Source organism: Phoenix dactylifera, unplaced genomic scaffold (genome assembly GCF_009389715.1).
Source record: "Phoenix dactylifera cultivar Barhee BC4 unplaced genomic scaffold, palm_55x_up_171113_PBpolish2nd_filt_p 000255F, whole genome shotgun sequence".
NCBI classification, from domain to species: Eukaryota; Viridiplantae; Streptophyta; class Magnoliopsida; order Arecales; family Arecaceae; genus Phoenix; species Phoenix dactylifera.
The window spans coordinates 72,501-96,490 of NW_024067748.1; the positions used below are offsets into that span (position 1 = coordinate 72,501).

General features: G+C 37.8%; 1 protein-coding gene and 1 pseudogene across 4 annotated transcripts; both read left to right on the forward strand.

Moving 5' to 3' along the window:
• Positions 1-202: 202 nt before the first annotated feature.
• LOC103705178 (ribose-phosphate pyrophosphokinase 4) lies at positions 203-8,670 on the forward strand. 4 transcript variants are annotated; one of them, XR_003385299.2, is made up of 8 exons: positions 352-556; positions 3,921-4,236; positions 5,474-5,569; positions 5,748-5,816; positions 5,903-6,031; positions 8,043-8,197; positions 8,275-8,363; positions 8,536-8,670. XR_003385299.2 is itself a non-coding variant. In XM_008788803.3 (8 exons), exons 1-8 carry the CDS (start codon positions 441-443, stop codon positions 8,557-8,559), a joined length of 939 nt encoding a protein of 312 aa, XP_008787025.1. In that variant the 5' UTR covers positions 352-440; the 3' UTR covers positions 8,560-8,659. The 4 variants fall into 4 exon arrangements, 2 of the variants coding, with proteins under 2 accessions (XP_038973585.1, XP_008787025.1); XM_008788803.3 differs by having other exon boundaries at positions 8,098-8,197; positions 8,536-8,659; XR_003385298.1 differs by having other exon boundaries at positions 8,275-8,659.
• Positions 8,671-11,357: 2,687 nt separating this feature from the next.
• LOC120105311 lies at positions 11,358-23,970 on the forward strand (annotated as a pseudogene).
• Positions 23,971-23,990: the final 20 nt, after the last annotated feature.

Here is a 23,990-nt window from a genome sequence, read left to right on the forward strand (position 1 = left end):
GCCGGGCTTCCGAGGTCGAGAATGTTGAGGTCGGGCGCCAGGTCGAGAGCTCTGAGGCCAAGCGCCTTGGTCGGGCGCTTCTGATCACGTGCTGGCGCTGTGCTCATGTGTTTTGGGGCAATTTATATTTTCCCAACATATGCGCGCGTGCTACTTTTATCTAAACATGTCTGTATATGTAAAACGCACCCCATCTTCTAAATCATGGATAATGGATACAAACCCTCTAGCATCTGAATTCAATCTCTGGGAAATTGACCTGGCTGGGTCACCTCCTTTTCACGACTGGTCAGGTCTAGAGTTGGGTCACGGAAGGTGCGCCAAGAAAAATCCCAATATTCTTGGGAGGGTTCAGCTTAACCCACAATCTAAAATTTCCCGAGAGAAGTTGGCGGCGGGGGGAGGAGAGATCGAGCGAGAGCGCGAGAGAGAGAGCGGCGATGGAGAAGAGGGCGAAGAAGCCGATACATCTCTTCTACTGCGCGGAGTCCGAAGAGCTCGCGAGGAAGGTCGCGGAGCAATCCGAATCCATTCAGCTCCAATCCATTTCTTGGAGGTCTTCCTCTTACCCCTTCGGGCCCTTTTCTTCGTTATCTGTTCAAATCTTTACATATGAATAGGTAGATCGGCATGTGAATTAGTTTGCGTGTTGTTGGTCTCGTGATTTTTCCCCTAAAGATCAGATATTTTTGGTATTTTCCTGGGCAGCCCATGATTGGAGATGCTTGTAGTACATATAAAATGATTAAATTGTTGCCTAGAATCTCCGCTTTTTGTGTGGAAGAAGTGCTGAGCCAATGAAATTCTGAACACCGAGGTGTTTATTTGGAAAATTTTTTGCAAACATAGTTAGATAGTTTATTTTATTAGCTGGATTTGTCAAATTTCCCCAAAAGATTAGATTTTTATTCTTTCTTGCACCGCCAGTGATGTATTCATAGCTTTTTATTTCTTTTTCTTTCTAGAAGAAGTGCTGAATTCATAAATCTCTGGATTGTGAGGCTTTTGTTGGGAAAAAATTTCAGCGAAGATGATAGATAATATAATTTTATTAAGTAGATTTGCGATTTTTTGCCTAAAGATCAGATTTTTATGCTTTTAGGTGCTGCTTGCTTCTTAAAGTTGCTGCTCTTGTCTGTGAAATGGAAGGTCACTGAGTTGGTAAAGTGCTTTTCTTTTTTTCTGTTTTATTGTTCTTTTGTGTTGTGAAATAGAGGTGCTGAGTTCATGACGTATAAATCTGTTAAAGAAAAAAACAAGGTTCCTAGCATACAACTTGCAAAAACGTACATTTTGAATGGAAAAAGGCCATAGAAGGCACGCTAACCCAACCTTCTCTGATTGGCACAACAAATGGAGTTACCAAGAGATAATCAAGGAGGAAGAAGAAGCAAAAAAAAAAAAAAAAACTCAGAATGAACCATAATCATGAACCCATCAATAGGGGTGGCAATTGGGTCGGGTCGGATCATAAACGGGTCGGGTCACATGCAGGTCGGGTCAGAATATCATAAACTTGAACCCGACCTGTTTATTAAACAAGTCAGAAATTACAACCTGAACCTATCATGTTTAATAAATAGGTAATCCGACCCGATCCGTTTAACCTGTTTGATAAACAGGTAAACTGTTTGCCTAATCCAACCCGATCTATTTAACCTGTGCCCAACCCGACCCGTTTAACCTATTTAGATTTGTTTAACCTACCCAACCCAACCCGTTTAACCTGCCCAACCCGACCTGTTTAGACCCGTTTAACCTGTTTAGGCCTGTTTAACCTGTTTAGACCGGTTTAACTTGTCCGACAGTTAAACGGGTTAAACAGTTTAAACGGATCAGACATCTAAAACCTGTATCCGACTCAATTAATAAATAAGTTAAATGGGTCGACCTGTTTACGACCCGAACCTGTTTAGACCAAACCCAAATCTGTTTATGGCGGGTCGAATACGGGTCGGATTGGCGGGTCGGATCATATTTTGCCACCCCTACCCATCAAAGAAGTTTAGTAGAAGAATTCTGAAGTTTATGGATGTGATATGGAATGTAATAAGGGATGCCTTTTCAATGACTCAAATATCTTTCCATGGCTACTGTAGTAGTCTTCTTTACAAGTACTGTGAAATTTATTCTCTAATGATGCTTGATAAGTCAGTCAACATTGGAGTAGCATTGTGAATTGATTATGGTAAGCTAGGCCATTCTGTATTTGGCCTTTCATCTTCAAATGGTACATTCAAGCACTCATTCTTTATCAGCTTGCTGATAGATGATCATGGATGAACTTATATGTCTTAAGGAAATTAATGTGTTTGACAGTGCAATATTTTAAGATCTCCATTTGTGGAGTTGATAGAGGTGTATTTAGTTTCAGACATTTATATGATGATGATGCCCCTTCTGGCCAATTAATGTTGCCTATGTGTGCTTATGCAAAATGTTCCTTTGTGTGTGTTTAAAGGTATGAACATGTATTTCTGCTTATATGCATATTATGTAGGTATGTACATACATATATGTATGTGTGTACATATGTGTGTGTGTGTCTTCTAAAACATGACACCATTTTGGTTCTTCATATATTGTTTCATGATTTTTTTTCCAATTTATGAGGAAGAAGCTTGTAGAGTTATTTATTGCCATTATCTTGAAGATTCTTTTTATTTTTTTCTTTTTTAAAAAAATTCTTATTTAGTTTTTTTTTGGATAAGTTGGGAGGTTACTCTCTTTCTCTTTTTGGTGCTCCACCATCATTCTCAAGGTTTTTTCCTGTTTAGTATTACAGTGTTTGCTCACTTTTGGGTTCTTTTTTCCCTTGAAGTTGTACTTAACCTGCTTGGTGCACATTAATTTTGTGAATTCCACCATGCTTTTTTCATTTTTGTATTCAGATAAGGTACAATTATTGACATTGTGGCCTGTGTAGTCTGGATTGGAATGCACTCATTTCATTGAGCTTGTTGTAGAAACTAATTTTATTTAAACATTCTCATATATAATCGAAGATTTTTGTACTACTTTAAGTTGTCAATAGATGGAATGGTTTTCTTTGAGAAAATATTTTCTAGCTTCTGCTATTTTTCATATATGATGACAAATTTTCAGATCACTTGTGATATCTGCTTATAGAGTCACATTGTTACTTATTTTATTAAGGCAACTTTACGAAATATTCTTGCTTGGAAATTGCAGTAAGTTAAAAGTAAGTGGAGCATGTGCAATGCTGGTTTTATTGCCATTAACTGTCCTTTTTCTCATTAAGAGAAAGAATGATGACATATATTTATGTAGCAATTTCTTTTTCATTTTAATAAATTTTATTATGTAAGAGATTGAGTAAGAAGCATCTTCTTTCTCTGAAATTTTGTGACAGTGGGTGCAGTAAATTTCAAGGGAAAGAAATGGCACTTAAGTTACTAGAAGCCATAAATAAAACTATTGAACCAGTTGCCTCAATAAAATTTGCTGTAAGCTAATTCAACAGAATGAAGGCCCTGAGAAGCAGAATGCAGTGCCTAGGGAAGTAAAGTTAATGCAAATCTTGGTTATCTTATACTTTCTTGACCTTAGCTCATATGTCACTCAATATTTTTGCTCCTTTTTGGGAATGATATTTCTCCTTCCTTGCCCTTTAATCCTGCAAACCACAAACAATGCGTATACATGTATGAGTGCATCAGATATCCCTAATACTTGTTCTATATAACAGGCTAATAAAATTTCTTGCTTATATTAAACTTACTCGTTCATCTTGACTTGGTCTATCACTACTTGATAGAGTTTGTTTTTTTTCCAATTTCTCTAATACAAATTTCCAATAAGGATACAAAGTCAAGAAGCTTATGTTCCATACCATAAGTAATGCTTTCTGTGACATATGTTAATTTAGAAGAATTGATACATTCTTATGCTTATCTCAGAAGCTTTGATGATGGATTCCCGAATCTCTTCATCAACAATGCACATGATATTAGAGGGCAGCATGTTGCTTTTTTAGCTTCTTTCAGTTCTCCTGGAGTAATTTTTGAGCAGATATCTGCAATATTTGCGTTGCCAAAGCTCTTCATTGCCTCCTTTACATTGGTTTTACCATTCTTCCCAACTGGTTCTTTCGAACGTGTGGAAGAAGAAGGAGATGTGGCTACTGCATTTACAATGGCACGCATATTGTCAATGATCCCTAAATCTAGGGGCGGTCCAACCAGTGTGGTCATCTATGACATACATGCTCTGCAGGTTGCTTTTCTTTGTAAATAAATCTGGAATTTATATCCATGGATTTGTGATTTTCCAAGAACTTATATGCATCTTCATTTACTTATGTATGTTTTGATAGATTCTTCTTTATTGTTCTGTATAGAAAATATCTGCATCTAATCTCATAAGAAATTACTTAGGATGAAATGCTGTTACTGGCTGCCACAATATTTTGTTGTTGGCTAATTTCCATTTCTCTTAGGACTACATTTCCAGAGTTCCATTATCTACTGCCAGTTTTTCCTCCTCAACTGCCATCCTTCTATTTTTAGGCTATTGGAACTTCCTTCTAAATGTTATGCTGCTAAAAAATGCCCCTTCGTTTGAATATTTAAGCTTCAGATTCCTTATGTGGGAACATACACATGGACTCGTGAATATCTAAAAGCCAGCTTGATGTGTATTGCTAGAATGTCCTGCTATGGTATATATATATATATATATATATATATATATATATATATATATATATATATATATATATAGTATGCATGGGTTGTATCTCCAAATTTTGGTTTATTGATATGAAAAAGATATGTTTATGTTTTGTGCTTATGCTTTAACCCCTTGAAATGCCATCTTTTTTTCTTTTTGAACTTTTGTGGCATTAATCTGAAATTTACCTTGTAATAAAGTTGTGTTGATGAATATTTTCTAAATTGTGGGTTTTCATTTCATGTTTCAGATAACATATTGATATTATTTTTTTACATTCATATCCTTTTCTATGCATAAAATTTTCTTGTAATGTTACTTTGGTATATTTCTCACTCTTGAGATTTTAACTTTGTTCTTCAAATTTGAACTATCTGCAATATCTTTGTGGTTACAAATCCTGACTTAAGATCTGGGGATATGGCTTTGTTCTCGAGCTGTTACTTAATTTAATTGCCGATTTTATTTTTATATGCTTCTGGTTTTGTATTTGGCACATGTACTGTTCTTTCTCGTTGTTAAAGAATTTCATATAAAAAATTTGATAATCAAACAGTGAATTATTGCCTTTATTAAAATCTGCTATTTCTGCATGACTTGAGTCTCATTTTTTTATTCAAATTTTTGTCTGTTCTCTGTTTGTATTGCATATGTATGTACTGAGCCTTTACTCGTAAGAGTATCTGTCTCATGAAATTTTAGTAGCTCTGCATACAGGATTAATGCCATTACCAAGAATTAATCTTGCCATGTATTGATATTTTAATCATGATTTTCTCAGGAAAGATTCTACTTTGGGGATGATGTCTTGCCTTGCTTTGAAAGTGGGATACCTCTGTTGTTGCAACGTCTTCGCCAACTTCCTGATGCTGATAATGTGCGTATTGTTGTTATATTTGCACTATAAAGTATCATCACTTTTTGTTGTTTATGATTACATATATTAGGAAAAGCATTTACTTGCATTAGTTCCATCATGTCGTAGCTCTAAGTTGGAGTTTTGGAGGAAGCAGTTTATCTGCTAAGAATTCGATAAACTTTTATATTCTCTGCAGGTAACTATAGCATTCCCGGATGATGGTGCATGGAAGCGTTTTCACAAGCAACTGCAAAATTTTCCTATGGTTAGATTGTTGGTCTAGAGCATAGAATGTACTAATCATTATTCCCAGTCTTTGCCTGAAATTTCCTTGTAAGTTGTGAATGCCAGGTTGTTTGTGCAAAAGTTCGTGAAGGTGATAAGAGGATAGTTCGAATTAAGGAAGGGAACCCTGAGGGTCGGCATGTTGTAATTGTTGATGACTTGGTGCAGTCTGGAGGCACTCTTATTGAATGTCAGGTATCAATAAAATATCTTGGTTCTTTTTTTAAAAAAAGAGAAATGATTTGATCTATTTTTCCTCGTGTCGAAAAGGTACTCTTTTACAGATCAGATCTGTTTCTAAGAATTTGAAATTTGTATGTTCATCTATAATGATTTAACCGGCTGATTGGAAGTGTAGATCTTCTGATCCCAATTTTAGGGGATAATGAGTGAAAAGATGAAAATTATGACGAAGAGAGGGTTATGGGCTATGGTTGCATACTAGGAAGGTTTTAGGCACCTTGTTCATGCTTCCTGAAGATGGTGGACTCTAATGGGACGTAAATACAGAGAACAAAGAAAACTAAAAGAAAAAGTGTGATAAGGATGGGTCGTGGCTAAATGAGAGAAAAATGAATTCTGGCTAGATTATGGCTAATTAGTCCATTTATGTTGTGCTTATGAATTTGGCCAAACTAGCTATGGTTAATTAGGTTCTGGCTATGATTTTTGGACCTCTGGTTATTCAGCAACAGTTAAGGTTAATAAGACTTGACCTATACTAAGGTTTAGGTCAGTTGGTTTGGCTTGGAGAAGAATTAGGCATGTAGGTTGTGTCTATAGAAAAAGTACAAGATCACAAAAGATTTACTTGGTGCATTAAAGATTGTACACTCAAAAGGAGCATGATAAAGATCCCACTTCCACAGGGAACTTACATATGTTGATTCAGGAATGCCACCTGGGGAACAAGCCAAAGATCCCCTTTACAGGGAGAGGATATATTAGGAAGTTAATCTAGATGATCATGAAAGAATTAGTAACTTCTGAAGCTCGGTTGATTTACCAATCGAGGGAGCTCTTATTGAGGCAAATTTCAAGCCAAATATGAGCTTTTTCTATAAAAACACTGCTTGTTTAATAGCCTTAATTTCAGAGTCCACCTTTTTCCCTCACCTTTTCTTTGGGATAAATGAGCCATTAGCTTGGAAAAATAGGTTCTCTGTATGTAACAGATCTGACATATCCTACTTAGGACAATCTTTTTTTGAATGAGAGGGATGTGGGATAGCCACCCGGCTTTTATTGAATTTTTGAAAAATATTACAGGAGAGAGGAGGGAAGATGTAAAAAAGTTATATTACAGCTGTTATATGGAACAAGATGAAAAAAAAGAGAAGAAAGAACCAGACATCTTGTATGTTAGCCTTCATAAAGATCTCTAGGGATATTTCTAACCTTCGCCCAAACTCTCCTGAATTCTGACAGAAGATCTTGGTCACATAATGTAGGCCAGTCATTGAAAATGTGGAGTCTTTCTGAGGCTATGGTTGCAACAGATGAATGTTTGTTAAGAAAAATCCTGGAATTCCGTTCTTTCCAACACATCCATGCAATAACCGCGAGAGCATAAGAACAACAGGCTGAACCTTTTTTCTGAAACTTAGGACAATCTCTCGGAGTTTGCTGGGGAAAACTTGCATTCAGAAACCTGCTCCTTCAAGCATTCAAACAACCTTCGTAGGCCAAGCCTCCATAAAGTCCACCTTAGCCCATTAAATTCAGCCTCAAAATTATTATGCCGGCAGGCTATAATCTAATTTTTGCCGAGTTTGTTGAAAATTAATGTTGAGCTGTATAATTTACTGGAAACTTTAGAATGTGACAAAGAGACCCAAATCATGAGATTCTTGAAACACTTGATATCTTTAACAAAATTTGTTTCAGATTTTAACATTGGATTGCATTAGTTGTTCTTTTTTTCCCTGTTTTTGTATAACTTTGTGTCATGTTCATCGGTAAGTGAATATTGAGTTAACGTTCTTCCAGTCAGTACGGTTGATCTGTCCTTGTTTCATGTCAGTTGTAGTTGAAACAAATCTGAAGACAGTGCATTATATACCGTAGAGTGTATCTTCTCCTGTGGTAACATTGGCCATTGATTCTTTAACATGTTGTACACTGGAATTCACCATGGAATAAATTTAATCTCAACATGGTACGTGTCTGCAATGACCAAGAAAGAAACCAACTTTTTCTTGTTCAGAAATCCGATCTGGAATCACCAGTGAAGAAACTCACTGCCGGGATTTCCTTTGCAGAAAGTTTTGGCTGCTCATGGTGCTGCAAAAGTTAGTGCATATGTCACCCATGGTGTGTTTCCCAAGCAATCATGGGAGCGATTCCTGCAGAATAGTTCTGGTACATCCACACTTCCATTACAGTATCTGTTCTATTTTTCACTCCGGCAGGTTCTGATCATGCTGTCATTGTTGCAGAGGGGCTGGTGAACAGTTATGCTTACTTCTGGATAACAGATTCCTGCCCGCTTACTGTCAAGGCCATAGGCAATAGAGCTCCATTTGAGGTGCTCAGCCTTGCTGGATCCATTGCGGATGCTCTTCAAATCTAATACTGCAATAAACACTTGTATTAGAATAGAGATGAACTTTGCAGATATTATCCTAATTTTTGTAAAAACTCAGAAAGACTCGTGTTAGGGATGGAGATAAGCTGATGAACTTGTATTCTTTTTGCAGGGAAAGGGTGAAGAATGCCACTGAAAATATTCTAATGTTTCTAAGCACCATGAACTTGTATTGGCTAGATGAGTAACTAAATTGTTCTCTAATGAAATAGTTGTGCCCGAATTGTTCAATCTCAGATTTCATGAATTATTGCTATTATTCTTTTTGAAAAAAGGAATTGTTGTTATTATTAAATTGTTTGGAAAGAGAGGAAGGTGCAACCGCCACCTGGACCTGGAACACTTCCTATTTCACCAATTATTAGTAAGTTATTTATGAGAGTCCTAAATTATCAATTGCAGTGATAACCAATATTATAGTCTCTTTGGTTGTATAAGGTGAGAATGCTAAACTGCATGGCTTTCATAATTATCCTCCTTTTCCATTAAAATAGATTGTTAGAATTAACAAAATAAATCACTATAGTCTTGGACACAAAATCCTTGGTATCCATTGGGCACTAAGTTCTACAATCTTTGTCAGAAGACTTAATCTAGATTTGTCATGTCACCAGTGCCACAAATTTTGATTCTGACTGACTCTGTTTTTAGTTTTTAGAATAATATTATCTAAAAAACTCATATTAACTGTGATGTTTAAGCATAAACCAAAGACAACATTTTTTATTTTTGTCCACTATTCAAAAATATCATCCTTTGGTTCTTGTGCATGCATGTGCAAGTATATATGCATGTAAACAATAATGTTGAAGTTCAGAAATATTCTATATGATTACCTCTATAATTGTTTCTTCTAAAAAAAAAACACCTGCATCTCTTACAATAGATAACTAATTGCTATTTAATTAAATTCAACTACCTTTTCAAAAGTAACCAACATCCCAGCTATAAAAAACCAATAAAATAATTGGTTTTCATTCCTTTTACAGGTGATATATAAGGGAACAAAATATAATATAAGATAGATCTCACCATTCTATTTGTAATTTATATATTATATAGTTATAAATTCTACATTAGTCAAATATGGATCACACACCTTTGGTTGCTAATTCTCTTTTAGTTTAGATTTTAAATGGCTTAGATGTATTTTCTCTTCAATCCACCACAAGTTTAAATTTAAATGAAATGGTTTAAGAGCTTTTTCCCCTATCTTCTAAATTTTAATCATATTTTTGTTTTGTTTGCTAATTATTAATCTCCTTAAAACTGCTATTTTATTTATTAATTATTAATTTTCGTAAAACTGCATGCCTAAGGCCTTGTTTGGGGGAGCTTTTGGAGGGCCAAAAAGCACTTTCTGGCCCTCCAAAAGTAGTTTTAGCTAAAAAATGGTGTTTGGTAAATTTTCCAAAAAGCTGTTTCCGGTTTTGTGGGAAGCTGAAAACAGCTTTTAGAGGGAAGCTCCAATTTGGAGCTTTGCAAAAACGCTGTTTTCAGCTTTTTCGCAAAGCTGTATTTTTGACCAAAATATCCCCATTTAAAAAAAAAAATTTCTCCCAGAAACCTCTCTCTCACCGTCTCTTCCTCTCCCAACCAACCCCACTCCCTCTCCCCCGCCGCCGTACCCTCTTCCACTGCCCCGCCGTCGCACCCCCTCCCTCTCCCCCGCCCCCATGGTGGGGAGGTGCCGAAGAAGAGGAAGACGAGTGGTCTTCCCCTTCCCGCGGCCGCCGCTGGCGATGATGCCCCTGTCACGGAAAGGCCCGGCGCCCTCCTCCTTCCCACGATGGGGAGGGGCCGAAGAACAGGAAGAAGAAGGGGGCGCCCTCCCCCTTCCTGCGGCCGCCGGCGGTCACAACCCGCCCCCCTCCCGCGTCCGCCACGGCCCGGCGCTGTCGGCCTCGCGGGAGGAGAACATTTCCCAGGTGGCCAGCCGCGGCCGCCGAGACTGCCGCGGGCACTGTCGGCCCCGTCCCACGGCCGCCGGCGGCCCCGGCCCGGCCCCCTCCCGCGGCCGCAGCAACCTGGCCCTCTTCTAGCGCCGCCGGCTGCGCGGGAGGAGAAGAAAGGAGAACGGGGGAGAGGAAGGAAGGAGAAGAAGAGAAGAAAAAAAGAAAAGAAAAGGAAGAAGAAAAAAAAAGAAGAAAGGGAAAAAAAAAGAGAAGAAAAGATAATTTTAAAAATAAAAAATAAATAAATAAATAAATATTTATATAAATGAATGAATGAATGAATAAATAAGATAATAAATAAATATATTTCAATATTATTAATTATTTATACTAATAATTATAATATTTTATACCTTTATTATTGTATTATACTATAAATATTATATTATATTACATTACATTATAATACATTATTATGTTATTTTAAATAATTTAATATTATGTTATATTATGAAAAATTAATTTATACTAATAATTATAATATTTTATACCTTTATTATTGTATTATACTATAAATATAATATATATTACATTATATCATAATACATTAATATGTTATGTTAAATAATTTAATATTATGTTATATTACCAAATATTAATTTACTCTAATAATTATATTACTATTATGCTATATTATAATAATATTATTTTATATTATAAAAATATTATATTATATTGTATATTTATGTATTAATATATGTTATGTTTTATTACGTTTTGTTGTATAATACTATGCAATGTGTAATTTTGTCATACAAAAGTACTTTCTCAGTTTGTTTACCAAACACAAAACAAAGTACCACAGCATTTTACGAATGTAGTTACCAAACAGCAAACAGCTTTTTATAACAGCTCTACTTCAGACAGTTCTACTTCCAACAGCTCTACTGCCAACAGCTCCCCAAACAGGGCCTAAAACAAGTATAAGAACGGATCGCACCCACAGGTCTAAATCAACAACCCGGCTCGGCTCCGGTCCAACCTGGCTTTGACCACGGACACTAAAAGAATGCCGTCCGTCGTAGCGTAGTGTCTCCGACTGCATCCGTACACGATCCGAACGTTCCTCCGTCCCAAACCGAGCTTCTCTTCAAACCCCCCCTCTCCCTTTCTCGACGTTCTGAGGAATCCCCGTCTCCGCCCCTCGCTCCGCCACCGCGCGCCGTCGGTGTCCATCTCCTCCAGCGACGCTCCGCCTTCCGCCACTCCCCGTGGAGTTTAGCCGTCTTCTCGTCCAATCTTCTCGTAGTTCGAGATTTCCGCGAGCGATCGGGATCTGGAGTTGCTCGAGTCGTCCGATCTTCGCCGTGTCTAAGTGGTCTCCTCGATCCCATGTCTTTCGACATTTGTTTGGAGGGGTGGTATTGCGGCCAAGATCGATAACTGATTTCTCACGATCTTTCTTCGATTGTTCTCCAGATATTGTCGGAGAGGTTAGAAACAGTCGGAGTAGGAGTGGAGAATCAAGGGGGAATCAAGGGTAAGGGTGATTTATTCAGATCAGTTCTTGATTGCTAAAAGGATGGTAAGTTTTCCGTTCTTCTTCGTCTGTAATTCTTGCAGAATTAACTTCAAGTTGATTGGTACTTTGTTGGCAATTCAATGACGCACTTGTTGACGCTCATGGATTAGGAGTTTGATGGATTTTACGTTTAGTGAAAGTCTTGGTTCGCGAGGTTTGAGAAGTTTTAGTTTTGACAGTACCAAAAAGTTGAGATTGTGGCCCTTTTAGTGGTTTTCGAAGTTTAGGTCGAGTTTCAATGGTTTCGAAAAAATAATAATTTCAAATAGACACATTGAAACGCTAGGAAAAAATATAAAAGAATTCAAGGAAAAAATATAAAAGAATTCAAGGGAAAAAAACAAGTGAAGAAAATAAATAGTGACCCTTTTAGAGGATATGTATCCATTGTTTGTGTTGTTTTCAGTGATTTCTAGCAGAAGAAATAAAAAAAGAATAAATTTACTTAGTCGATTAGGTTTCATATTATCTCAAAGTTCAATTCATCCTTTTATTATTTGTCACACTCTGAAGTATAAACGATATAAATGGCTGAGATGCTGGGACATAAACTTCAGAATGGTTAAACCTACTCTCTAATATTTTTTTTAATAATCGTTTTGAATTTGCAAAATTCAAGGCTAATATTGGGAAGTTGATATAGATTTAATCTGAGACCAATACTGGTTTAGAATTAGTTCCAACCTAACCAGAAACTTCCTATTAATGTTTTGGGGTGGATTTCTCGAATATGTGAGGCAATTCTTTTTTTTTTTTTTTTTTTTTTTTTTTGCTTGAAACGGGTTGTTCAGACAACGCGTATCCGAATACACCCAAGAACATCAAAATACAAAATCTCGCGTAGTGCCAATGGCAACTCCCGCTCTCCTGCCCACAGGGCGTATCCCGAATGGTGTGCTGCATATGCAGCTACCCAGTCAGCCGCCCCGTTGGCCTCCCTAAATACATGCTTGGCCTCAAAGGCCACAACATCCCTCATCATCATCCTAATATCCCGGATCAGAGGATGGTCAATGCTCTCCCGCCGAATCCACCCAATAACAGTGGATGAGTCGCCCTCCAAGATGATCGAGCTAGTCCGTAGTACCCGCCGCGCATGGCAGAGGCCGGCCCAGGCAGCTCGCAACTCCGCCGCTGGCACTGATGTGTCGAATAGCCGGCAGCCGCCCGCTGCCACTACCCGAGAGTGAGGGTCTCGTATGACGAAGCCGGCACCGCCTCGTGTACCACTGTCTAGTACTGAGCCATCAAAATTGACCTTGAGGAAATTCGGGGGTGGGGGCTCCCAGGTGAAGAGCACCGTCCGAAGAGCTGCCTGAGCAGAGAAAGAACCCCAGGTGTCCCGAGCTATCAAGGTCGTATCTGAAGGGCTGGTAGGTCTGAACTCCATCGCCAATACTCGAGCAGACTCCGCAACAAACCTCGGCGACATCCTACGCTCGCCAAAGGTGCGAGCGTTCCTTGCCAACCAGATCTGGTGGGCGGTGCAAGTCGCTCGGATAGCCTCCTGACATGTCCGGGGACTAGCCAGCCACTGACGTATCATCTGTAGAAACAGTCTCCTCTCCCGCCAAACCTCCTCTGGGATACCCGTCCACTGCCATGTCTGCCGCGCCCAAAAGCATCCAAATAGTACATGATCAACTGACTCATCCGCACCGCAGGCCCCACACTCCGCAGGGATCCCCAGACCACGTCGGCTCAGCACAGCTCTCGTCGGAAGGCGGTCCCACGTCACCTTCCATAGAAAAAGTGCTGCTCTCGGGTGGAGCCTAGACCTCCAAATCCAGGCACCGTCCCATCCACTCTCATGCTCGCGCTGAATCACCCGGGCCAGATCACCCAGCCTCACACTGGCCCTGCATGAAGTGCTCCAAACCCTGACATCTGGGCCCTCGCATCCTGGTACTGGCAGAGAAAGTATCCTCTCGGCTAGATGTGCCCCGAACAACTGGTGGAGTCTGTCCACGTCCCACTCTGCCCTCCCTGGTGCTAGGAGGTCGCACACCCGGAGCCCTACTGCTGCCTCGAAATCCACCGTCGTCGGCCAATATCTCAAGGGAATGGTATCTACCCACGGGTCATCAGTCACAACAATGGTCCGGCCATCGCCCATCAGCCACCTGGTATGGGCTAACACGGTCGGTAGGTACCTCCCAATCTCACGCCACATGAAAGAGATGTGGCGATCGCGCCGTGCCGCCTCGGGGCTCCCTCGGCCATATCTGGCTGCCATCACCCGACTCCAAAGCCCATGTGGCTCCAATAAGAAACGAGCTGCGTGCCGTGCAATGAGTGTCTCACGCCGCTCCAGAAGGGACTGAACTCCCAGACCACCCTCACTGGTGGGCCGACATACCCGCTCCCAGGCCACCAAATGTACCCCACGACCCCCACCATGGGACCCCCAGAGGAAGCTCCGGAGAAGACATTCAATCTTCAACAGAGTCGTCTTAGGGACCACAGTGTTGGCCATGAGATATACCGGCATGGACCCAAACAAGTGTCAGCCTCCCCATCATGGATAGTGAAGATGCCCTCCATCCCTCCAGCCTACTCTCGACCCGCTGCACCAACCCCGAGCACTCCGCCACTCGTAGCCTTCGGCCCGTGATGGGAACTCCCAGGTAAACCAGAGTCCCCTCCTGCTCGGGCATCTGCAAGATACTCCTGATCTCCTGTCTGACTCTGCTCTCTGTGCTGGGGCTGAACTGGATGGCTGACTTCGTGAAGTTGATTCTCTGTCCGGATGCCGCACAGTAAGCTGCCAGCACTCTGCGAAGTACACGTGCCTCCGAAACCCACGCTCTGGACAAAAGAAGACAATCGTCAGCAAAAAGTAGGTGAGAGACAGGTCCCGCCCCCGGTGCTGGAACATAGGACTCCAGCTCCCGGCTTGCACACGCCCTCTGGAGGGCACGGGACAATATATCAGAACAAATGATAAATAAATAAGGGGATAAGGGACATCCCTGCCGCAGCCCCATGGTGGACTCAAAAAACACCGAAGGTGTGCCGTTGACCAAAATAGAGAACTTTGGCCCCTGGACACACCCTAGGATCCATCCAATCCATCGCCTGTGGAAGCCATAAGCCTCCAGTACCCTCCGGAGAAAACTCCATCTGATCCTGTCATAAGCCCTCTCCATATCCAGCTTGACAGCCATCAAACTGCCCCGCTTCGATGCTCGCTGGAGATCCCACATCATCTCCTGAGCCAACATGACATTGTGGGAAATGTTCCTTCCCGCAATGAAAGCCCCCTGCTCTTGGCTGATAATGCCTGGCAGTAGGGGCTTTATCCTGCCCACCATGATTCTCGCCACAACCTTGTACAAGGTTGTGCACAGACTGATGGGTCTAAAGTGACCCGGCTCTACTGCCTCTTGGCGTTTCGGGATGAGCGTAATGAAAGTGGCCTTCCAATCTTCAGGCATGGCTGCCTGGGTGAAGAAACACTGGACAGCCTCGATCACAGCTTCCCGAATGATACCCCAATATCTACGGAAGAAAAAAGGGGGGAACCCATCCCATTTTTGCACTGTGACATTTGTTGGTGGATGTAGAATATTGTCATGGAATGGGCGTAGAGAGAGAGGGGAGGGAGAGGGGATGAGAAGGCAATGATGTTAACATAAAAAAAAAAAAAAAAAAAAAAAAAAAAAAAAAAAAAAAACTCCAGAGAAGCTTAAAAGATGTTCTTCTAGGGAAAAGCTCACATAGGTTGTGTATCACATAGTTACAATGCATTTAGTTGGAATGTGTAGCTGCTCTGCCCTAGGTAAATTCTTCTTGAGCATTTGATTGGAGATATTGGCATTTATAGAGATTTCATCACTTTTTTTTTTTAATCTTTATTTTTCTGTAGCTTACTGCTTGTGTTACTTACAAACATGTACATTAGAATCTGTTAGTATATAGGTTGTTCTTTGATGTTTGTTATATAGGTTAATAGCTGTATTCTCTTGTTTGTAATAAATTGTACTTTTTTACTCCAGAATTTCATTGTTGGAGCATTCAAGCCACCATGTAACATCACAATCACCTTTTCTGATGGGAAGACTAGAAAACAGGTAAAATGTTAGGTATTCATGGCATTATATTGAGGTTGTAAATCAACCGACTTCTTAGATTTCTTAATCTTGTTTTTATCATGGATGCATGTTTTGTGAGTCTTGGTAGAAACATCATGTGAGCTGAGGTTTTACTAATTGCTGGATTTTCATGGTCAGACTCTTAATGCCCATGGGGGAAAAAATCTGTTTGAATATTTGCTTATACTGTTTGTACCGTTTTGTTTAATGGATCTTTTGTGCCTCTGTTGGGCGATTAGTGATATATTCTGTTCAGCTTTTTATTGTAGCTAGTATTGCCAGTGGAACTATCATTGGTCCCTTTGCCTTGGGCCTGAATCCATGAATCACTCCTGTATGATACCTGCTGCATATGCTAAACAGCTTTTTAGGGTTGCTATTCTGAGCAATTTCTTGAATATTGTATAGATCGCTTAGTCATTGAAAAGAAGTTGTGTCTTCTATTTGTTGTTCATGCTGAGTTTTGGCTTGACCAATCGGAATTTTCAGGGGTTCAACTTTTGGAGTAAACAAACCCTTTGGCTTCTTAAAGCATAACTAAAATGTAGATTCTAGATAAACAGCTATTTCTGAGCTTGAAGTAGGCTCAGCTAATGACCTAGCTTTGGGTTGTTTTAGGATAGTCTTGGTTCTAGTAGAAAAGAGTATAATTTTAAAGTTAGAAACAGAAACCAACTAAAAATATAGTTTCATATGTGGCATCTGTGATTCAAATATGCCTAATCTTTCCTTATAGAAGAATAACTTACTAAGGGAATGATATTATTGAATATTGGTTTGAAATTTGTGGGTATTTGAATGAGGGTTTAAAAAGTACAAATTTAAGACAAGGAATCCAACCTTCGCCTAATCCAAGCTTCACCATGCCGATAATTTACCGGTACGAGTTGAGCTGGTACTGTGTATCTTGTTGACACATGAGAATTAGTTTAAGCATCAAACTGTGATTTCATCTCTTTGTATCTCTCGGCAATCTCTCTTTCCTTCTGAGATAATTTCTCATTGAGAATGTTATTTTCAGTCTGTAGTTGTATTACATCATTCCTTAGTGATTTGATTATTTGTTTTCCAATGTGATCTAGGCAAGACAAGTCTTTGATATCAAATAAAGTGTTCTATATGAGTTGAGCCTAATTTTCAGGGTTTAGAGCCTAATTCGAGTTAGCAGAGCCACCTCTCCTCAACTCTTTGACACCTCTGTATGCATCCATGTTGCAAACATTATTACAATAAATTTATGAGAGCTAAAACATCTTAATAAATCCTACTTCCTCGATAATTTTTGAAGGAATTTGTTGCTTTTCTTTTGTCCATTTCTCAAGACTAATATTATTTCCAAGGAAAGTAGTCGTACTTGCACAAAACAGTGCCTGTGATTGCTAGGATGCGACATTCAGACTAGATAAGATGACAATAAAATTTAGTTTTCTTCTTGAATGATAAATGTGTGAGTATCTGCCTGTGATGTTTGTGTTATCCATGTACATGGATCTAGAATGCGTGCATATACATACATATGCACTTACATATACTCTATAAAGGGATTAACATTTTTATTATTAAACATGGAATATAAATATGGCAGCATTCATAAATATGTGTGTATATGCCTGTGTTTTATATATTTGTGTATTTATCTATGTATGTATATGTATATGTATGGCTACGTACATATATCTATAATTTATCTATGCTCATACCTATATTCTTGCTAGTGGAGCACCTCTCTCTATCTCTCTCATTCACATGTACACTGCGAAGGTATTAACATTTTATTGGGGTCAAGAATAGGATATAACTCATGGGCTGCATTCATTATTTTAGAATTGGTTTATACATTTCATGTTGTCATGGGAAACCGCTTTCCCAATATCAGCTAATTTACATTGTTGACATCATTCTTTCCCAACAACTTCTGAACTTGAGAATCTGCATGGATATAAGTTGCTCTCTTTGTATACAGGCTTCAATAAAGAAGGATAATGGTAAGACCGCTATGGTCCCACTTTTCCAAAGTCAAGAAACCATATCTGGGGAGGTATATGAGCATATGTTTGTTTTATATAGCTTTATCATCTTTGGTTTTCCTCTGCTTATGCAGAAATTGGATGGATAATTGTGCTGAGGTCTATATCATGCAGGTGATTATCGATCCTATTCAAGGAAAGAAGGTCGAACACAATGGTATCAAAGTTGAGCTCCTTGGTCAGATAGGTGTGTCTTTCTTGTTCAGAGCTTTGAGTCTGATTAGTGCTTGTTGAACATCAGATGGCTGTTGTAGGCGTGCATGTGGTCACAATATTTCTTATGTTCTTGTCTGTGATATGTAATAAGAAACCTACTGTAGTTAGGGCAATGCTCTTTATTTATTTATTGCCATGTCAAAGTTAAAGTATTGCGAGTCATGATTTTATATCTAATACAAGTTGTATATTATTTATTTATGCTCCGTTTCCTTGATAATTCAAGTAAAAAATATTCTATTCATGATTGTCATGAATTAATCAATTATAACATCCCAACTTTTTGTTAATGATTTCATTAGTTCATCATCAATATGTCATGAATATACCATCTTCTTATGTTGCTTTGTTTCCTTGATTATTCCAGTTAGGAATATCATGTTCATAATTGTGTCATAAATTAATCAATTATGATATACACCTTTCTTTTCTTAGTAATTTAATTAGTTCATCAGCAATATACTATCTACTTTTGTTGACCTAAAACAAAGGTATTTCAAATTTTATATATTTGTTAGTTGGTCAGCAATTTGCTTCATTATTGGTAAGATCATGATGTTATTGAAGCAGTAAGGCATCATTCGTTGGTTGTTAGATACCTCTTAAGTTGTTTATATTAGTTTAAGTGCTACCTATAAGAGTTATGAAAGGCCTTTTGGGTTTCAATATGTGATGTGTTTATTACACTGAAACAAGTATATAGCATCATCAATTAGGTATCAGCATTCATATGAGCATGCTGATGTGCCATAAGATAGTTACAAGTTTGAAAGCCTTAAGACATTAAATCATTTCAGTACATGCCTATACAACTATGAACCAAATACCGTCACATACTATTGTCTCCAACATCATTTTTTTAAAAATAATTATTTAGTTTTATCTTCTGAAAAAAAATTAAAATACACTTGATATTAATCTTTATTAATTTTGTAGAGAGGTCCTGTTGCACCGTATAGGGTCATCTTGGTGCAACTAAGAGTGCCTCTTGGTGGTAATGACCTTCTATGTTGTTTTATTTCTGATTTTATTTTTTGATGAACTGGTTTTTCTTAACATTCTATTAGATGTATTAAAATTTTTATTACCCTTTTTTTGTTTAACTTTTTCATCCATGCCTAACTTTTTTGTTATTAATCTTGATTTCACTACATCTATTTTTTCTCTAAGTTTTCCTTGAACACATATTTCTGTGAAGGTTAGAATGAGGTTGGTGGTTTATGCTATGATATCCTTTTGTGCTTCGCAAATGATATACTATGAGTCTATGATTATTACATTTGAATACTTTTCCCCTCCTTTCTGATTCCCCATTCTGCTTGCCTTAATAGATGTTTATGAGACAAACATGCAGCACAGGGCATCAATACCCGATCCGTATAAAAACCCCAACAACTCATGCACTTCTTCACGGCAGTTCTAAGAGATTCTTTCTCAATCTCATGCATAACCTATTTCTGGAAATAGTTTCGCTTATTAAGATTTATTCTGTGACAATTTTTATTTTTTCTAGGAACCTTCTATCAGATTAGGCCAGTACTCTATTTTGCAGTCTTCTATATAAATAAAATAATTAAGTTTCAAATTGTCCTCTTTTTATTCATCATACTGAGAAATTTCATGTGTATTTTATTTGAGTTTGCTTGTATTTTGTCACTCATCTGCTGTGAAGTGTGCAAACAGAAGCATAATTTTTACTGTAATGATTTCCTGGGTACCACTAATTATTATATGTTCCCTTATTTTCTTTTCCATTTTTTTTTCACAGAGCTGTATTTTGAACAGAGGCAATTTTTATGACTTCACTTCCCTTGGTAAGTTACACTTGGAGAGTGAGATTATCTTACTGTTGAGCTGCGTAAGTGTACCGATAAAAAGAAGAAAATATTAGCAGATACTAATATATTTAGTTTTAAACTATTCTTATAGGTTAATGATTTCGCTGCTCAAGTTTGTCTCAACTCCTAACTATAACATAAGGATATACATCCTGGTGCTAATAAACCCTGCTAGTTGTCTCAGCTGTACTCTATGAATTCTTTAAACAAAATCAACTCTAGGTGCTGTTGCTTCAGATTTTACCTTACCTCTACCTGCATTTTATTCCTTTTTTGCTTCAAAATTGAATTACTACCCTCTTTGGGTTTTAATGGTTTATGACTGTAGACATAATTTCTGTTTAGCATCACTCCAAATATTAGAATAATGTTATCTGGTGTATAAAGATGAGCAATGTTTTAAGGTTTGGTGCAGCTGGAAAACATCACTGCAATTGGCAATTCCATTCTCAGCATGACTGCTCATGCATGTGATAGCAATGGACTTTCATGTTTCGAATGCTGTTGTATATATTGCTACTTCTTGATGTACGAAATACCTTGTGGTTCCCCTTTCTCAATGCAACCATGCCCACATCATTGCCCTCATGCATATTTTTAATGTTCAAGTATTGTTTACTAGCATTCCAGATGCTCGCTTGCTCATGCATATTTTGAATGTTCATTATTGTTTACTAGCAGTCTAGATGCTAAACACTCATAAAAGCTTTTAGTTATTTGTTCCTGCTGATTTTTCATTTGTTTTCTCTAAAGACTATAGTTTAATGTAAGAGTACCTTAGATAATGCTAACTGGTTTCAAAAATTGCTATTTCTGTTATATTCTCTCCCACCATCCTCTCGCGGTACTCTAATGCCATGATATCTTCAAAATCCCTGTTGTTACTGTAAAGTCTTTTCATGTTCATTTTCTTCGAGATATCTTTTTAACACAATTCTTTTTTCTTCATATGAAACTTTAACAAATCTTCAACATACCATTGAGCTAGTTAAAAAGGAGTCCGTCCTTGTTTCATAAGGTGAAATTGTCCTTCCATATGGCAGGGTGACAAGCAAAACAGAGCCATGACATATGCATTTCCATGACAGCGATACTTTTGCCATTTTATTGCATACCACTTTTTTATTAAAAAATTGCTGCTTATTAACAGGTTCTTGCTTCATTTGATTAGATAGCTTTATGGCCTCAACATAATGTTTTCTTATGCAGTGCGTGAATTAGATGTTCCTGGTGAAATATATGAAAGGAAAACATACCCATTCGAATTTTCTACTGTTGAAATGCCGTATGAGTCATATAATGGGATAAATGTCAGATTGAGGTAAGCAATCACTTTATATGTTTCACATGCTTATTAAATAAAGTCGAGTTGTTTCTCATGTGGAAATTGTGCAATTTCTATTATATTTTTGGCTAGTTCAACAACAGGAAAAAAAACTATCTGGGGTTGGGTATTTTATGCTTATTAGGTAGGGAGCTTTCATTAGAGAAGAAGCTAGAATCGAGTAGAAAGAGGTCAACTCGAAACTGACCTGTTTATTAAACAGGTCAAATTTCCAAGCCCAAACCTGATTTTTTTTAATTAAACAAGGAACCCAACTCGACCTGCATAACCCGTTTAATAAATGGATTGAATCAAGTTAAATAGTTTAAACAGGTTAAGCAGGACTTAAATGGGTTTTAAATAGGTTAAGCAAGGCCATAAAAGAGTTAAATGAGTTTAAACGAGTTGAGTGGATCTTGAACGGATTAAACGGGTTCGGGTCATGGCCCAACGCAACTATTAATTGGGTAAAAATAGGTTATAACGAGTTAGAGGTCTAAACCTCAATTCAATCTGTTTATTAAACAGGTCTAAGTAGGTTGACTCATTTATGACTTGGACCTGTTTATGCCAAACTTGAACCTACTTAAAGCAGGTCGGCTGTGGGTTGGGCCATAAATTGCCACTCCTAGGCTTCTATCAAATATGCAAAATCCGGTAAATCAAAACTAGCAAGATATCATGAATATATTGTAGAAAGCATGTGGGAATGTCAGTCTGGAAAGCAAAGATAAGTTTGCATGTTTTCTTGCATGTTTATTGAACTATTTTTTCATAAATTGGTCTGGGAAGATCTTTTCCAAATCAATTGTCAATCTTGTTCCTATGATTGCAAGCTTTTGTGAAATCTACATAATACATCGCATAAATGCTCAGACTTTGGTTCATTTTATGTTTCAGGTTTTTCCTTAAAATAGAATATGTAAATTCTTCAAAAGTGATATTTGTGTTGTGTCCAACATTTTACTTGAAAAAATGGCAAGTAATTTCTTCTATTATTGAAATTTACTAGTTTATTTTTTAAAAATCTGAAATTATAGATTACTAGCAGCACAGAAATATGGACATCTGGTGATGTATCATGATTTCAGCTTGTCACCCTCTTTATGATTTACAAAACCTGCTTAATTCAGAGTCTCTAATCAAGAACTGCTTCCAGCTAATTCTGAGTTTAATTTCCTGCAAAAATAATTTCTGGTACCCTTCAGCTTACTATTTGTTTGTTTTGACTTTTGAGCTTATTCTGATTGTACAGCTTAAATTTCATTGTCTAGATGGAGCTTATCATGTGAAATTTTGGAATCATATGTGCCTTTTTATTTAAATGATTATGATATATGTCATATCATGTCTTCTCCACTGAAGCGATCTTCTCTACATGCTTCCAGGTATATCTTGAAAGTAACAGTCAGTCGTAATTATGTCAGCAATATTGTGGAATACCAGGAGTTCTGTGTAAGTCCATGGTGCATCTTTTAAAGAAAAAAATATGAATACCAAGTAGCATAGGATGGCATCAAATGCCAAATATGGTATAGTTCTATTGCAATAATTATTTGAAAATTCAACGGAACTGAAGTCATTAGATGCGGAATGTTTCCTGACTTATCCTCTTCTTTCAGAATGGTATATTTTATACCACACCAGGAAGTATACTATCCCATTATATATAGAAAGTTAAAATGTAATGGCATTTCTCATTGATCACACATTTTGAAGTTGTAAAACATGACAAACTTGATCTCCCACCTACTGAGGATTTCATTAAGATAATGAATGAAGATTACAAGTCATACATAGAATGGGGATCTGAAGAGGGGGTAGGCGGAGTAGGGTAATGAGAAATAAGATCATGACGAACATGAACTTACTTTTAAGATGTTGAAGTTTGTATATTACTACAGATTTTGGTGTTAGATGATGATTAAAAAGAATTGTGTCATCTTCTTGGAAGAAAAGGCAGAGTTTTTTCATAGTAGTATTTTTTTATTCAATTGAAGAGGTTGTTTTGTATTTCCAAAAGATCTCTTACTTTCTAGAGCAAAGACATTGAGAAATTATTTGTGCCTTATCAAAACAAAATGGTGATGAATATTATATAAATGACACAACTCATATGATGTTCATTGAAACCATTTGTGTTATGTGGGTATACTCTGACGAATAAGTATGCCAAGTATGCATTCCTTTTTTGAGGAGACTAATTCATGCATTTCAACTTGTCTCTGTAAACCACTACATCTTTCTGTGTCTAATGTCTTGTGTTTTCTTTTCCATCAGGTTCACAATTATACTCCTCTTCCAACAATAAACAACAGCATCAAGGTTAGTTCAGTTTTTAGAATGTGTAAATTTGAGCTGTTAACAGGAAAAAGTTAAGCTGAATGAGCAACCAGGAATCCTCATCCTAATCTATATGAGCCAGCTTTATGGATCAAAGAATGATCCATCAATGTTTAAGAACATTTTGCAACCTGTCAATCTGATGCCAACAACCTATGGAACTAAATGACAGAGAAGCATTCATGATATTTTGAGAAAAACGGCGAATCAGTTACAATATGGAGAATGAGTCATTAGATGAGAACAAT

What these genes read in the sequence shown, in the direction of transcription:
- LOC103705178 (XM_008788803.3), top strand. Translation starts at nt 441, where the DNA reads ATGGAGAAGAGGGCGAAGAAGCCGATACATCTCTTCTACTGCGCGGAG. An exon ending in ATTCCTGCAGAATAGTTCTG is followed by an intron (nt 8,198 to 8,274) that starts GTACATCCACAC and finishes TCATTGTTGCAG; the next exon opens with AGGGGCTGGTGAACAGTTAT. An exon ending in GCAATAGAGCTCCATTTGAG is followed by an intron (nt 8,364 to 8,535) that starts GTGCTCAGCCTT and finishes TTCTTTTTGCAG; the next exon opens with GGAAAGGGTGAAGAATGCCA.